Source organism: Dendrobates tinctorius, unplaced genomic scaffold, assembly GCF_039654945.1.
Source record: "Dendrobates tinctorius isolate UK_male_01 unplaced genomic scaffold, ASM3965494v1 ptg000102l, whole genome shotgun sequence".
NCBI lineage: Eukaryota > Metazoa > Chordata > Amphibia > Anura > Dendrobatidae > Dendrobates > Dendrobates tinctorius.
Window position 1 is genome coordinate 34192734 of NW_027361770.1, and position 17816 is coordinate 34210549.

The 17816-nt window shown below is 43.2% G+C and overlaps 1 protein-coding gene across 2 annotated transcripts in view; it reads left to right on the forward strand.

Moving 5' to 3' along the window:
* Nucleotides 1-17816, forward strand: part of LOC141099765 (NFX1-type zinc finger-containing protein 1-like) — a 400215-nt gene that overhangs the window by 40092 nt on the left and 342307 nt on the right. Inside the window, exons 3-5 of one of the 2 annotated variants that reach the window (XM_073587803.1) lie at nt 265-438; nt 2827-3033; nt 7256-8893. In XM_073587803.1, the coding sequence (XP_073443904.1) occupies nt 265-438; nt 2827-3033; nt 7256-8893 (2019 nt within the window). The remainder of the gene's footprint in view (nt 1-264; nt 439-2826; nt 3034-7255; nt 8894-17816) is intronic. The other variant, XM_073587804.1, reaches the window with a different exon arrangement.

The window sequence follows — 17816 nt, forward strand, 5'->3', positions numbered from 1 at the left end:
ACACACTTTGGTATTGTACGTATTAATTTAACATTTGATAAATATAGAATATTTGTAATTAAAATAGTAATGTAGAAAATTTATTTCTAACACATAGTTGTAATATAAGGTGGTATGTCACAAAATCAAAGCAGAAGAGTGACGCAGTAACAAAATTCCCTTACGAAAAAAAGTGATAACAGTTTTGAGTGTTCTTCATGCAGATCCTCTAGTTGAATTTGCAAACACTGTAACACTGCTTGTTTCTGTTACATTTTCATTCAGATGACCCTTTTAAGTTATTAGCTGCATCTGGAGGCTTGTTTGGTATTACAAATATGGATAACAATACAAATAAAAATGGAAAAGGAAGAGCACATTCTGAGACCAGAAGTGGACCAGGAGCAAGACTGGAGGTACATCACACCGCAGGTGTCCAGCACGGCCAAATACATTCTGGTAAGCAGCCAAATTATCACAAGCAACAAACCAATCCAGCTGGAGAGGGCTGTCAGGAAACGTGTCTATGCTGAAAGGACCACCATACACAATAGACTAACGTCCACCAAACTCACCGATATCGATGGGTCCAGTCAACAATCTGATGTGTATTGGTGCCCCTGGCCAACGATGTTGTGAGAGATAAGGATCCAGCCTGTCCAATTCTTTGTTTTTTAAGAGATAAGCCGCCAATAAAAATGTTTGGCAGCGGCTTTCTCATAGTGAAAACCGAAGCGCTGGTTAGAGAGTACACCATTGTTCGTCCTACAGCCATCTAAAAGTTCAGGAGGCTTAAAGGGAATCTGTCAGCAGGATTTCACCCCCAAAACAATTTATATGTGCATGTAGCTCTTTCAAAGACAAGTCCAGGAATACCTTCATCTAGGCAGTCTGTTCCTTTGTTACTGAGAAATAGGACCTGTCAATAGTTAGTAAAAATTAGCACAATCTTAACGAAGGGATCGTGGCACACCGAATCCTATGAGGATGTGTCTTTAGATTGCGCTCCATTATCACACCATTTAGCATATTTAATAAAAAGAAAAAATGAAACTCATAACTCAAGGTGAGCAGAGGAAATGAATTAAGAACATCAACTGGCCACTTTTGACTTGGTGACAGGTCATCTTTAACCCCTTAACACAAAACGACGTATATGTACATGATTTTGAGGGTTTTTGTGTGTGGAGGGGGCTCCATAGCTGAGATCCCTCTACATGTGGTAGATGCTGGCTATATTATGTAGCGTTCAATTGCATTACGGCATATCAATGTGAAGTACAAGAAGTATGAATAGTGTAATGGCTTTTGAAATTTAGGAAAAACACACGAGATACTTAGCACAAAATTTGGCCAAAAAATGTGAGCCCATTCACCAATGTCAAGGTGATCTATATGGCTGACATCATGGTCTCTGCCCCTATATCATATTGCTCTCATATGGGGTAGCAAAAGCCTGGAGACAGATTTTCTTTATGCTGTAAAGACAAGACAAGATGTTGTAAGTGTGGCACCCCAGAGTGCCACGGTGACATTGCCTCCCTCATTAGGGGTGATGTCATGCCTGGAGGCGGGGGGGTCTCTATGCCAGGTAATACACAGCATGCATCGCAATTCCTGCTCCAGGCCAGAGGGGGGAGCTCTAGACCTGACTTAAGGGGAGCTGTGCTCTCTGGTTGGGATGAGGAGTCAGTTTAGTCTGTTTGGCAGTTGGTCGGTGGAGAGGGGAGGTACAGGAGTAGAGTCAAGGGCTCTGGGGAATCGAAGGTGCGTGGAGCTGACGCCGGAGCGGAGCGCTGACAAAAAGGACGCCAGAGTCCTTGGCTGGGCTGATGTTGTTCACCCCGACAGCTGAATCCCGAGGGCAGAGGACTGCAAGTTCCCTGGCCACACCGAACGCCCGGAGACCCTGCAGCTGACCATGAGCCCAGGGCTGACAGTGAAAAGGCAGTGCCCATGATAGGCTCACACTGTCTGCCATACAGGTTAAAACCAACATGCAGGAGAGGGCCTCAGCTTAGCTACAGGCAGCAGGGACCCGAAAAGAGAGCGCAGACTCCTGTCATCTGTAACTGGTACCCCTGATTGCATTTTCATCTACCAAGAAGTAAAAGGTATAGAAAACTGCACTTCTCTGTTTCCCTTACCTATTCTCTGCACCCCAACGTTCACCACCACCTGAACAGCCAAAAATATTTGCCCTGGGGTCCCGCTCTACCCGTGGGGAGCTGTACCATCTTTGCTGCATCACTATCGGCCCCAGTGGGCCTGAACCGCAGCGTTGGCCACCCATTGCCGAACACCACGGGTGGCGTCATGACTCAGTACCATATAACTATCCCCCGTATTATGACACGGCCAGAGCCACGGAAATGGTTCACAGCACCGTTACCTCACCCAAAAAACTGCACGGCCCGATTCAGAGATTCGGTCCTGGGGGGTGTGTCATAAGTATTACATTATTTATCTATCACTATTCAAAAGTGCAGTGTGTTGTACTGATAAATATTGGCCATAAAAACGCTATTTTTATAATATATTTGTATACAAATAAGAATTATAAAAATGTTGTTTTAAAGGCTCACAATTCCAAGTGTTTATATACTTTTAAGCTTGGGCTGCAGTAACAATTTGTGTAATGAGCTATAGCTGCTTTCCAAAAGAAGACTAAAATAGTCATACTAGCTGAGTCAGTTAATGTAGCTAGGTCTGGAAATTCCAGTGTACATGAAAATCTGTTGACTATCCTTGATAGAAAAATAAAAACAAGCCAAAAAAGTCATCTGTATTTATTATTGTCTTTGTCATAAGACATTGTAGCACATTTTTATCTATTGTATCTTCCAGGTGCAGCTCAAGAAGCCTACAGAGATAGAACACAGCAAAATGATACAACCGGTGTTAGGAGAAATGGTAATCCACAAGTTCAGACATTCATCCATAGAGGCCAGCAACAGCGCCATGGTACACATGGGAGGTTATCGAATCATCACAAAAGTCCTCTGAGATATGGTAGCCAAAACTTGGCTGCATCTTTTAGCACCGAGATGAAAGGTACATTCTGTGCACATGCAGAAACTTTTTTTGCTGTTTAAAGTGAAACAATATTTTATGAATGCCAAGTGAAATAATTTAAATAAAGAAATGTTGCAGTTCACATTGCAGTTGGAGCGACTTAGAAATACTTTGTATTATTTATTTGTTAGAATAACACCATTGAAAATAGAGGGAAAGTTCTAGTGTAAAATGGGTAATTAAGTTGTTTGTGATTAGGCAACATTGCGCTTAGTTGTTGACTTACTAAGGCAAAGGCTAACATTTGTATGCTAGTCTTCTACTATATAATTGTCTAATTCTGTCTGTCTGTCTTGGAAATCCTACCTTGCTGATTGGTCCCGGCCTAACTACCGCGACCAATCAGCGACAGTTGCTTTGACGTCGCGGCAACACGGCTGCATTGCTTATTGTACAGGCACATTACAGCCGTTAAAGGCATCACTGCTGCGTCGCTCATTACACAGGCACAGTCCTGTACATATTCTGGAGTACAATACATTAGGTAACAGCAGAAAAGTGACTGATGCTCTGGGTATAACTGGAGTACAATACATTAGGCAACAGCAGAACAATGACTGAAGGTCTGGGTGTAACAGCAGTACATTAGGTAAGAGCAGAACAGTGACTGCAGCTCTGGCAGTAACTGGAGTACAATACATTAGGTAACAGCAGAAAAGTGACTGCAGCTCTGGGTATAACTGGAGTACAATACATTAGGTAACAGCAGAACAGTGACTGCAGCTCTGGCTGTAACAGGAGTATAATACATTAGGTAAGAGCAGAACGGTGACTGCAGCTCTGGGTGTAACTGGACTACAATACATTAGGTAAAAGCAGAACAGTGACTGCAGCTCTGGGAGTAACTGGAGTACAATACATTAGGTAACAGCAGAACAGTGACTGCAGCTCTGGGAGTAACTGGAGTACAATACATTAGGTAACAGCAGAACAGTGACTGCAGCTCTGGCTGTAACAGGAGTATAATACATTTGGTAAGAGCAGAACGGTGACTGCAGCTCTGGGTGTAACTGGACTACAATACATTAGGTAAAAGCAGAACAGTGACTGCAGCTCTGGGAGTAACTGGAGTACAATACATTAGGTAACAGCAGAACAGTGACTGCAGATCTAGGTGTAACAGCAGTACATTAGGCAAGAGCAGAACAGTGACTGCAGCTCTGGGAGTAACTGGAGTACAATACATTAGGTAACAGCAGAACAGTGACTGCAGCTCTGGGTGTAACAGCAGTACATTAGGTAAGAACAGAACAGTGACTGCAGCTCTGGGTGTAACTTGAGTACAATACATTTGGTAAGATCTGAACAGTGACTGCAGCTCTGGGTGTAACTTGAGTACAATACATTTGGTAAGATCTGAACAGTGACTGCAGCTCTGGCTGTAACAGGAGTATAATACATTAGGTAAAAGCAGAACAGTGACTGCAGTTCTGGGAGTAACTGGAGTACAATACATTAGATAACAGCAGAACAGTGACAGCAGCTCTGGGTGTAACTGGAGTACAATACATTAGGTAACAGCAGAACAGTGACTACAGATCTGGGTGTAACTGGAGTACACTATATTAGGTAACAGCAGAACAGTGACTGCAGATCTAGGTGTAACAGCAGTACATTAGGCAAGAGCAGAACAGTGACTGCAGCTCTGGGAGTAACTGGAGTACAATACATTAGGTAACAGCAGAACAGTGACTGCAGCTCTGGGTGTAACAGGAGTATAATACATTAGGTAAAAGCAGAACAGTGACTGCAGTTCTGGGAGTAACTGGAGTACAATACATTAGATAACAGCAGAACAGTGACAGCAGCTCTGGGTGTAACTGGAGTACAATACATTAGGTAAAAGCAGAACAGTGACTGCAGTTCTGGGAGTAACTGGAGTACAATACATTAGATAACAGCAGAACAGTGACAGCAGCTCTGGGTGTAACTGGAGTACAATACATTAGGTAACAGCAGAACAGTGACTACAGATCTGGGTGTAACTGGAGTACACTATATTAGGTAACAGCAGAACAGTGACTGCAGCTCTGGGTGTAACAGGAGGACATTAGGTAAGAGCAGAATGGTGACTGCAGCTCTGGGTGTAACTAGCGTACAATACATTAGGTAAGAGCAGAACAGTGCAGCTCTGGGTGTACCTTGCGTACAATACATTAGGTAAGTGCAGAACAGTAACTGCAGCTCTGGGTGTAACTGGACTACAATACATTAGGTAAAAGCAGAACAGTGACTGCAGCTCTGGGAGTAACTGGAGTACAATACATTAGATAACAGCAGAACAGTGCCAGCAGCTCTGGGTGTAACTGGAGTACAATACATTAGGTAACAGAACAGTGACTGCAGCTCTGGCTGTAACTGGAGTACAATACATTAGGTAACAGAAGAACAGTGACAGCAGCTCCGGGTGTAACATGAGTATAATACACTAGATGGTGGCCCGATTCTGTCGCATCGGGTAGTTTAGAGTCTGTTAAAATAAAAAGTACCGTAGTTATATACTCACCTTCCGTCGGCCCCCGGACTCTGTCCCGCCTCTCACCATGCTCCCGGCATCTTCCAGTCATAGTAATGATTATCGAGAAGGGCCGGAGATGACGTCACTCTTGCGAGAGCACGACATCAGCGGTGTTTCGCACAAAGCATTACTGGGACCGGAAGATGCCGGGAGCGTGGTGAGAGGAGGGACAGAGTCCGAGGGCCGTCGGAAGGTGAGTATATCACTATTTTTTATTTTAACAGAGACTCTAGAATACTCGATACGATAGAATCGGGCCACCATCTAGTAAAACATAATTGTGATAAATATTATGGACAGCATTGGCTGTGTTTTTCTGAGTAACTTCCAATTGTTGACAATGGCATATGCTTGAGATAGGTTATCAGTATCAGAATTGTGGGTGTCTTATTTTCACTGAAGTAAATAGGACTGCGCTGTAATATAGGTTCCTAGATGGTATGGAGGTAGAAATAAAAACATTAAAGAAGCTGAGGTGATCACATGAGAACTACTGCTCCTTCAAAGTGGATATCAATGGTGTTGCCAAATGTTGAAGATCAATCAGTTTTTGCAATCTTACATGTTACCATATATACTCGAGTATAAGTTGAGTTTTTCAGCCCCCTTTTGGGGCTGAAAAAGACCCCCCTCAACTTATATTCGGGTCTCGGTTCAAACTTACCTGGTCCCCATCGTCTCCGCGTTCCCCGGTATGTGTCTGCGGTCCCCTGCAGCCTGTCGGTGTCCCGGCGGCGGCGTTACAAGTCGCTGTGCGCCGCTGTCTCCCAGCGTGCCGCTCTCTCCCGTCCTCCGGCAGTGACGTGCAGGGGGCGCGATGACGTGAATAGCACGCGCCCTCTGCCAGAGTCACTGAAGAGCCAGCGACGCTCAGGAGCAGCTGTCATCAACATAGGTGAGTATACAGTGTTTTTTTTTTTGTTTTTTTTTTAAATTCCAGCAGCGGCAGCAACAGGATAGGATTACCAGTAATCCTATCACTTTGGGGGCAGCATTACGGTATTTGGGCCACCATTCACTGTGCAGCATTTATGGGGGCATATGTTGTGCAGTGCATTTGGGCCACCATTCACTGTGCAGCATTTTGGGGGCATATGTTGTGCAGCGCATTTGGGCCACCATTCACCGTGCAGCATTTTGGGGGCATACTGTATGTTGTGCAGCATTATTTGGGCCAGCATTCACTGTGCAGCATTTTGGGGGCATACTGTATGTTGTGCAGCATTAAATTTACCAGTATCTTCGGCAATTCCCACCCTAGACTTATACTCGAGTCAATAAGTTTTCCCAGGTTTTTGAGGCAAATTTAGGGGGGTCGACTTATACTCGGATCGACTTATACTTGAGTATATACGGTATTCTTTGCAGTAAGAAGCCTAATGTGAGGCAAGGAGCTGTGATCACCCCTCCAGCCGATAATTGGCAGTTTCTTTATGTCTATATAATAGGGAGAAATCTGTGGTTGGAGGACTTGTTCATGAATAGAGAGCATGGCATACGCTTTACTGGCCTTGCAATGCAGAGGTTAATTTGGAAATGCTTTAACATTGTAATTCATTAACCTTTCAGTGGCTCAATGCTAATTTTTTTTTAATCTGTTACTACACAGTGGTAGCATAAGGAAGATGCCAGGATTCCTTTAATAATATATTAAGTTACATTTTCATTTTTTTGCCTTTCCAGTGTCAAATACATTTAGTGCTTTCCAGACAAATAAAACTGGATTTGCCGCAAGAGCAAAAAGTGTGCAAAATCTATCAGAGTTATCCATGGGGTCCAAAACAGAGCGCAGTAGAAGGAACAAAGATGATATGCCCATACGCCAAAGACCTGTTATGAATAAAAAAATAGATTTACAAACAATGTTCAAATTAATCACATTGGAACCATCTGAAATCATAATGAAACTGGCTGCTCCGGGAAGTGGACTAAGGGAATTTCTTAATGAAAATACAATAGATTTTCAAACAACTGAAGCTTTCCTGAATATCTTAAATAGAATTATCACAAGCACAACAAACCAGCAAAATGTAATATATATCCTAGGTCAAGTCCAAGGATCTGGTTTCCTGAAGCAAGTTCTTCCTTTTCACATGTTGGAGAGTTATAAAGCTATCACAGAGCAGCACAGAAAATATTTATTTTTTGAGAATATTACTACTTTGGCCACAGAACTGGCAAGTATCTTTCCATCTAGTTCTTTCATGGAAGTAACTATAATTAAGACCCTTGTTCAAAATGCATTCCTTAACATGGAAGTTACTGGGAACATTGTGCCTACAGAAAATAAGAAGAAATTGATGGATCTAGATAAATTCCTTCAACATTTGGAAGAAAAGAAAGCAGAAGGAACATTGAAATCAGACAATTACATTTACATTGTAGGAAACAAGGAGAGCGTAGAAAGTGACTTCAGACAATTATCAACTTATCCAACCTATGAAGACATCTGTTTGTCTCAAAAGCCTTCAATGAGATCAAACATCATTGATGGATCCTATGCTGATGCTAGGTCTTACCTAGAAACACATTTCCGCCTAATGCGAGAAGATTTCATTCGTCCTCTAAGAGATGGAATTTCTGGACTTGTTACACTGCAAAAAAAGGATCTCTATAAAGCAAAAGTTGATGATATTAGAATTTATTTTGATGCTAAGATCTTGTCTCCATTATGCACCCGTGCTGGAATAGTTCATGAGGTCCAGTTCAGTGCCAAAAACTTGAAACATGTTCACTGGGAAATCTCAAAGCGTCTTCTCTATGGATCTCTTGTTTGCCTTTCTAAAAACAATTTCAAAAATATGCTTTTTGCCACTGTGGCAGATAGAAACGCTTCCGATCTCCGAAATGGGGTAATAGCCCTGATGTTTACAGAAGAAAGTCGGCAGCAACTGGCACAATATGCAGTAGATGATAATTTTCTCATGGTTGAAGCCACTACCTACTTTGAAGCATATCGTCATGTGTTGGAAGGTTTGAAGGAAATGGTAGCGAGTGAAATTCCATTCCAGAATTACATTGTTTTCTGTAGCACAGCAATGTCTCCACCTTTATATGTCTCTCAGAATCCTGCTGGTTACTCCTTGGAGAAGTTAATCAAATCTGACAACTCCACAATACAACAGTATCACAATGCAAGAGGGTCTTCATACCGATTAGGTACTCCGTTGTTGAGCATATTTTTAAAAAAGCAATTTAATGTCCTTGATTCCCATACTTGGCCAACCAAAGAGGAACTGCAGCTTGACCAATCACAATTCAAGGCATTTCAAATGGCTCTAACAAGCGAGCTTGCTATCATTCAAGGACCTCCAGGAACAGGTAAAAAACAATGTATATTCTGGTTATTAATTCCAATGCAATACATATTATAGTGGTTAAAATGTATTGTATTGGACTCTAAATAATTTCTTAAACATGCAATAAAAAATATACTAGGGAACTATGAAGCCATTCTCTGCTTTATTGTAAAATTTTTCTGTGGACTGCCATGTGGTGCAAACAATAAAAGATAGCATACTTTACCTAGACTCTGCTCCACGCTCCAGCACTTCCACTCCAATGGTCTCGGCTTGCCTCGGAGAGGTGATGTCACATACCAGAAGTAACCCGGATGTTGCGGCCACAGATTAGCTGCAGGGTCAGGAGTTCTGAGCCTGAAACCAATTAGTGTCCACTTAAGCCTTCTTTCAAAATGGCTGAAGTCAAAGGGGAGAGGGTCACTTCAACAGGCTTAATTTAAGCATTAAAATAACTCCTGGATCGTTGTTTTAGCTGCTTTCCAGGGCTCACTTTGAAGCCCGAGTTAAATGAGTTATAGTGACAACAGGAATGGGAGCTGTAGTTACATGCAGCTTTTACTTTAACAACTAGTATCACAAGTGGGGTTGAGAATTTCAGCTTAAGCCCACGGTCAGTATTTTACATCAGTATTTGATAGCCAAAATCAGTAGTGGAACAATCAGAGGAAAAGGATTGTAGAAACACCTCACCACTTCTGGATTTATCACCCACTCCTGGTTTTGACTTATAGATACTGATTAGTGATGAGCGAGCCTGTTCGCCACTACTCGGTACTCGCCTGAGTATAGCTGTATTGAACAGTGTGGTATCTCCGTCAGACTCCTGCTCTACCTTTGGGCTACAAATTGTGGCATTTCAGGCCTCCATTCTACTGTACTTGCTTCTCTTTTACCCTAGGTCTATACACTATTTTGGGGTAAAAAATAAATAAATACAGGCCACATATTGAACAGTGTGGTATTTCCGTCAGACACCTGATCTATCTGTTGAACAGTGTGGTATCTTTATCAGATGCCTGATTTATCTGTGGGCTACAAATTGTGGCATTCCAGGCCTCCATTCTACTGTATTTGCCATCTGTTACCCTAGGTCTATACACTATTTTGGGGGAAAAATTAAAAAAATTCAGGCCACATATTGAACAGTGTGGTATCTTCGTCAGACACCTGATCTATCTGTGGGCAACAAATTGTGGCATTTCAGGCCTCCATTCTCATACAGGCCACATATTGAATAGTGTGGTATTTCCATCATATGCCTGATCTATCTGTGGGCTACAAATTGTGGCATTTCAGACCTCCATTCTCATTTTTGGCTGTGTCCTACCGTAATTCTATACAGTATGTTTCTATAAAAAAAAAACAAACATACAGGCCACATATTGAATAGTGTGGTATTTCCATCAGATGCCGGATCTATCTGTGGGCTACAAATTGTGGCTTTTCAGGCCTCCATTCTACTGTATTTGCTGTCTGTTACCCTAGGTCTATACACTATTTCGGTGTAAAAAATAAATAAATTCAGGTCACATATTGAACAGTCTGGTATCTCTGTCAGACGCTTGATTTATCTGTGGCCTACAAATTGTGTCATTTCAGGCCTCCATTCACCTTCTTTTACTGTGTCTTCCTAAAATTCTATACAGTATTTGTCTGTAAGAAAAACAAACATACAGGCCACATATTGAACAGTGTGGTATCTCCGTCAGATGCCTAATCTATCTGTGGGCTACAAATTGTGGCATTTCAGGCCTATATTCAGATTCTTTTGCTGTGTTTTACACTAGTTCGAAACACTATTTTGGGGGAAAAATTAAAAAAAATTCAGGCCACATATTGAATAGTGTGGTACCTCTGTCAGATGCCTGATATGTCTGTGGGCTACAAATTGTGGCATTTCAGTCCTACATTCACCTTCATTTGCTGTGTCTTACACTAGGTCTATACACTATTTTGGGGGAAAAAATTAAAAAAATTCAGGCCACATATTGAACAGTGTGGTATCTCCGTCAGACGCTTGATCTATTTGTGGGCTACAAATTGTGGATTTCAGGCCTATATTCATCTTCTGATGCTGTGTCTTACACTAGATCGATACACTATTTTTGGGAAAAATTCAAAATATTCAGGACACATATTGAACAGTGTGGTATCGCCGTCAGACGCCTGATCTATCTGTGGGCTACAAATTGTGGCATTTCAGGCTTACATTCTAATGTTTTTGCTGTGTCTTACACTAGTTGTTGATACCAGTTTAATAGCAAAAAATAAATTTTTACCTATAGTCCAGATATTATGAAGTGTGGTTTTCCCGCACACTCATCACATACAAGTTTGCTCCCAATTCAGCAATTTGTAGTGAACGTGGAAAATATTGTAGTCCATTTAAAATGAGCAAGGTGCATGGCAAGAGACTGGGGAAGTGGACGTGATGGTGATGGTGCATGCAGACACCGAGGCCGTGGGTAAGCTGAAATTGTGCCACAACAAACACCCACAACATAGTAACATAGTTATTAAGGTTGAAGGAAGACTTTAAGTCCATCTAGTTCAACCCATATCCTATCCTAACCTGCCCTAACATGTTGATCCAGAGGAATTAAAAAAAAACCCATGTGGCAAACAGTAAGCTTCACATTGGGGAAAAAAAATTCCTTCCCGACTCCACATACGGCAATCAGACTAGCTCCCTGGATCAACGCAATATAAAGGAAACTATTGTATATACCCTGTAATATTATACTTTTCAAGAAAGGCATCCATGCCCTTCTTAAATTTTAGTAGGGAATCACTCATTACAACATCACATGGCAGAGAGTTCCATAGTCTCACTGCTCTTACAGTAAAGAATCTGCGTCTGTGATTATGCTTAAATCTTCTTTCCTCCAGACGTAGAGGATGCCCCCTTGTCCCCGTCAAAGGTCTAAGAGTAAAAAGATCATTAGGAAGATCTTTGTATTGTCCCCTCATATATTTATACATTGTAATAAGATCACCCCTAAGCCTTCGTTTTTTGAAACTAAATAACCCCAAGTGTAATAACCTGTTTTAGTATTGCAGACCCTCCAGTTCTCTAACAAACTTGGTCGCTGTTCTCTGCACCCACTCCAGTTCAGCTATGTCTTTCTTATACACCGGAGACCAGAACTGTACACAGTATTCTAAGTGTGGTCGCACTAGTGCCTTATATAGAAGTAAAATTATGTTCTCCTCATGAGCATCTATGCCTCTTTTAATGCATCCCATTATTTTATTTGCCTTTGCAGCAGCTGCCTGACACTGGCCACTAAATGTGAGTTTGTCGTCCACCCATACACCCAGGTCTTTTTCAGTGACAGTTTTGCCCAGTGTTTTACAATTAAGCACATAATTATACATCTTGTTTGTTCTACCCAAGTGCATGACCTTCCATTTATCCCCATTAAAGCTCATTTGCCATTTATCAGCCCAAGCTTCTAATTTACATAAATCATCCTGTAATATAAAATTGTCCTCCTCTGTATTGATTACCCTGCATAGTTTAGTGTCATCTGCAAATATTGAAATTTTACTCTCTATGCCACCTACAAGGTCATTAATAAATAGGTTATAAAAAGCGGGCCTAATACTGACCCCTGTGGTACCCCACTGCTACCTGTGACCCAGTCCGAGTGTGCACCATTAATAACCACCCTTTGTTTCCTATCATTGAGCCAGCTCTTAACCCACTTACACAAATTTTCCCCTATCCCCATTGTTCTCATTTTATGTATTAACCTTTTGTGTGGCACCGTATCAAAAACTTTTGAAAAGTCCATGTACACCACGTCAACTTCATTTCCTTGGTCCAGTCCGGAACTTACCTCTTCATAAAAGCTTATCAGATTAGTCCGACAGGAACGGTCCCTTGTAAACCCATGTTGATATTGGGTCATGAGGTTATTCTTCTTCAGATACTCCAGTATAGTATCTCTTAGAAAACCCTCCAGAATTTTACCCACAGAAGAGGTTAAGCTCACTGGCCTATAATTTCCAAGTTCAGTTTTTGTCCCCTTTTTGAATATTGGCACCACATTTGCTATACACCAGTCCTGTGGTACAGACCCTGTTATTATGGAATCTTTAAAGATTAAAAATAATGGTGTATCTATGACTGTACTTAATTCCTGCAGTACTCTGGGGTGTATCCCATCCGGGCCCAGGGATTTGTCAATTTTAGTGATTTTTAGACACCACCGTACTTCCTGCTGGGTTAAGCAGGTGACATTTTTTGTTATCACTGATCATGTTATCCGTCATGGGATTTTCTTGTGTAAATACTGTTGAAAAATAGTCATTTAGCATATTGGCTATTTCCTCATACTCCATTTCACCCAAACAATTTTTAAGGGGACAACACTATAATTTTTTAGTTTCTTATTTTATGTAGTTAAAGAATATTTTTGGATTATTTTTACTTTCTTTGGTAATGAGTCTCTCTGTCTCAATCTTTGCTGTCTTGATTTGCTTTTTGCAGAATTTATTTAATCTTCTGTATATATTTAATGCCTCATCACTACCTACTTGCTTTAAATTATTTAAATGCTTTCTTTTTGTCACTTATTGCAGCCCTTACAGCTCTATTTAACCATAGTGGTTTCTTCCTATTTCTAGCATGTTTATTCCCATACGGTATACACTCACTGGCCACTTTATTAGGTACACCATGCTAGTAACGGGTTGGACCCCCTTTTGCCTTCAGAACTGCCTCAATTCTTCGTGGCAGAGATTCAACAAGGTGCTGGAAGCATTCCTCAGAGATTTTGGACCATATTGACATGATGGCATCACACAGTTGGCGCAGATTTGTCGGCTGCACATCCCTGATGCGAATCTCCCGTTCCACCACATCCCAAAGATGCTCTATTGGATTGAGATCTGGTGACTGAGGAGGCCATTTGAGTACAGTGAACTCATTGTCATGTTCAAGAAACCAATCAGATGATTCGAGCTTTATGACATGGCGCATTATCCTGCTGAAAGTAGCCATCAGATGTTGGGTACATTGTGGTCATAAAGGGATGGACATGGTCAGCAACAATACTCAGGTAGGCTGTGGCGTTCCAACGATGCTCAATTGGTACCAAGGGGCCCAAAGAGTGCCAAGAAAAAATTCCCCACACCATGACACCACCACCACCAGCCTGAACCGTTGATACAAGGCAGGATGGATCCATGCTTTCATGTTGTTTACGCCAAATTCTGACCCTACCATCCGAATGTCGCAGCAGAAATCGAGACTCATCAGACCAGGCAACGTTTTTCCAATCTTCTACTGTCCAATTTCGATGAGCTTGTGCAAATTGTAGCCTCAGTTTCCTGTTCTTAGCTGAGAGGAGTGGTACCCGGTGTGGTCTTCTGCTGCTGTAGCCCATCTGCCTCAAAGTTCGACGCACTGTGCGTTCAGAGATGCTCTTCTGCCTACCTTGGTTGTAACGGGTGGCAATTTGAGTCACTGTTGCCTTTCTATCAGCTCGAACCAGTCTGCCCATTCTCCTCTGACCTCTGGCATCAACAAGGCATTTCCGGCCACAGAACTGCCGCTCACTGGATTTTTTTTCTTTTTCGGACCATTCTCTGTAAACCCTAGAGATGGTTGTGCGTGAAAATCCCAGTAGATCAGCAGTTTCTGAAATACTCAGACCAGCCCTTCTGGCACCAACAATCATGCCACGTTCAAAGGCACTCAAATCACCTTTCTTCCCCATACTGATGCTCGGTTTGAACTGCAGGAGATTGTCTTGACCATGTCTACATGCCTAAATGCACTGAGTTGCCGCCATGTGATTGGCTGATTAGAAATTAAGTCTTAACACACAGTTGGACAGGTGTACCTAATAAAGTGGCCAGTGAGTGTATATTGTGCACAGGTCCTATTCAGGATGCTAATAAATGTCTCCCATTTTCCTTGTGTACTTTATGTCTCAGGATATCGTCCCAGTTAATTGCACCAAGCTCATCTCTCATCCGTTGGAAATTTGCCTTCCTGAAGTTTAGTGTCCTTGTAACCCCTCTACTACACATCTTATTAAAGGATACATGAAAACTTATTATCATGTGATCCTCAACCCTTATATTTGATATGCGGTCTGGCCTGTTGGTTAATATTAGGTCTAGCAGTGCCCCCCTCTTGTTGGGTGCTGAACCAGTTGTGAAATGTAATTGTCTATCATAGTTGTCAAAAACCAATTACCTTTGCTGGTATTGCAGCTTTCGGTTCCCCAGTGTATTTCAGGGAAGTTGAAGTCCCCCATAATAATGACGTTTCCTTGAGTCGCTGCTTTATCTATTTGCTTTATGAGGATATTCTCCGTTGCTTCCATTATTTTTGGAGACTTATTACAAACAAAGCAGAGAGGTTCACCCGTCCAGGCCTCCAGACAGGATGCAGTGGACCCATATAATTAGGATAGCAACACAGGTGCAAGAATACCGATGAGACAACCGCTCACAGCCTACCAATACATGGAGGGGGCGGTTGCTTGGTATAATGATGCACAATAAAAACTTGCATGCGGCGCTATTCACACTGTGGCAATGCACAGCATCCAGGTTAACGGCCTAGTAGTGACACCCTTCTATTAGATCAGGCGGGCTGCCCAGCGCTATCAAAATGCATGCCATGTGAACAGACACCGCCGTGTCTAACCCCACCCCCATACCACCCCCAATTTCATTACTTGTGCCCAGGTCTCCATCTGCACGGTCTTCCACCTTATATAAAATGAATACTCTCCCCCCCAGTCCCTAGTTTAAACACTCCTACCTTCTAGCCATTTTCTCCCCCAGCACAGCTACACCCTCCCCATTGAAGTGCAGCCCATCCCTGGCGTAGAACCTGTAGCCAACTGAGAAGTCGGCCCAGTTCTCCAGGAACCCAATCCCCTCCTTCCTACACAGTGTGAAACGGTTGTTTGTTGTTTAGTGGATAATGCTTCCAGTCAGTTTGCCTCCACCACCACTACCACCCTGTCTTCCACACGGTCAAGTCTGAGTAGCTGTGAGTCTGGACCACATATTCCTCACCCTGATCCTCCTTCCTCCCACCATGCCAAGTCCCCAGAGACAACTGATCCCACAACTGGACACTCCAAAGAACTGTTCACTTTTCCATTTATAGATTCAGGCCTCTCGCCCGGTCCACTTGAAACAGGGCAAGATGAGATCGCATGTACCGATGCCCAAATATTTGAGCAGCCACGGTCACATGAAGGCAACAGTGGGAGCGTGTCACAAGAGGTGAACTACGAAGAGACACAATTGCCAGCAAATCAGGAGGAGGACCTGGGTGCGGAAGTGAAACCTGAGGTGGTGCATGATATAGTAACTGACCCAACCTGGCAGGAGGACATGCAGAGCGAGGACAGCGAGGACAGCAGCACACAGGAAGAGGGAGGCATAGCACCCCAACAGGCAGGGAGAAGCAGTGTAGTTCCCACAGACAGAAGGCGGGCAACCGTTAATCGTAAAACAAACATGACGGAAGTTGTCAGTACAACTCTTAGGGCTTCCCAAGTTTGGTTGTTTTTTAAAGACTCTGCCAATAACCCTAAACAGGCCATTTGCAGCACCTGTCATGCCCACAATCAGCAGGGGTAGCAAAAATAACATCCAGCATGATCAGGCACATGTCAGCAAAGCACCCGACTTTGTGGGCCGAACTCCAGGCTCCAGATCAGTGTCTGTGGGTGAAAACACTGCTTCTTCCACTCTTGTGCGTGCAAGTCAATCACCTGTTCACGGTGCATGCGAAGATGCCCTACAACTGTCATTGCCCACACTCAACTAGCACCATCATCAAGCACGTCCACGTCCTTGTCCCAGCGCAGCTTTCTGTTGTCCATATCCCAGTCATTGAAATGCAAGTGAAAATACGCAGCCAACGCCCCACAGGCCACGGTACTAAATTCACACATTTCTCTGCTTGTGGTCGAAATGTTGCCTTTTAAGCTTGTGGAGACGGAAACTTTCCGCAACCTGATGCGGCGGCCGTCCCAAGGTACTCAGTCCCCAGCAGCCACTATTTCTCCCGATGTGCTGTCCCAGCATTACACAAGCACATGTCCCTCAACATTACCCATGCCCTGAACAATGCTGTTACTGGGAAGGTTCACCTAACCACGGACACATGGACAAGTGCTTTTGGGCAGGGACGCTACATCTCGCTGATGGCACACTGGGTTAACATATTGGAAACCGGGACCCACTCAGACCTTGGAATTGAACACGTCCTCCCGATGCCGAGGATTGCGTACCATGCTTGGCCTTTGAGCTTAACCTCATTGTTCAAAGGTTTCTCAAAAGCTACCCGGAGCTGCCGGATCTGCTTGTTACAGTACGCCACCTGTGTGCCCATTTTAGAAAGTCAGCTCCAGCTTCTGCCGCCCTTGCCATGCTTGAGCAGCATTTGCAGCTTCCGGCTCATCGACTGGTGTGTGATGTCCCCATGCGTTGGAACTCAACACTGCACATGTTGGAAAGGGTTTGTGAGAAGAGGGCAGTTGTTGACTACCAGTATCAGCAAGGCCGTTAGTATTCAGTTCAGAATCCACACATAAGACCTCAGGAGTGGACATGGATGTCAGACATATGTACCTTCCTACAAAACTTTGAGGAGTCCATCAAGATGGTGAGCGGCGATGACGCCATAACTAGCATCACTATCCCACTTCTCTGTCTTCTGAAATGCTCTCTACTCACAATCAAAGACGTGGCATTGCAGGCAGAGCACAATGAGATGGAGCAAGGAAGCATACCATGTGATTACACACAGCCCAGCCGCATGTTATCCAAACATGGATTGGTTGACAATGAGAAAGAGGAGGAGGATGAACAGGAGCTGATTTCATGCGCTATAGACAAGCACAACTGTCATACCGTCTGTTCAGTATGGATGGCCTGAGGACATGGAGGAGGAGAGAATG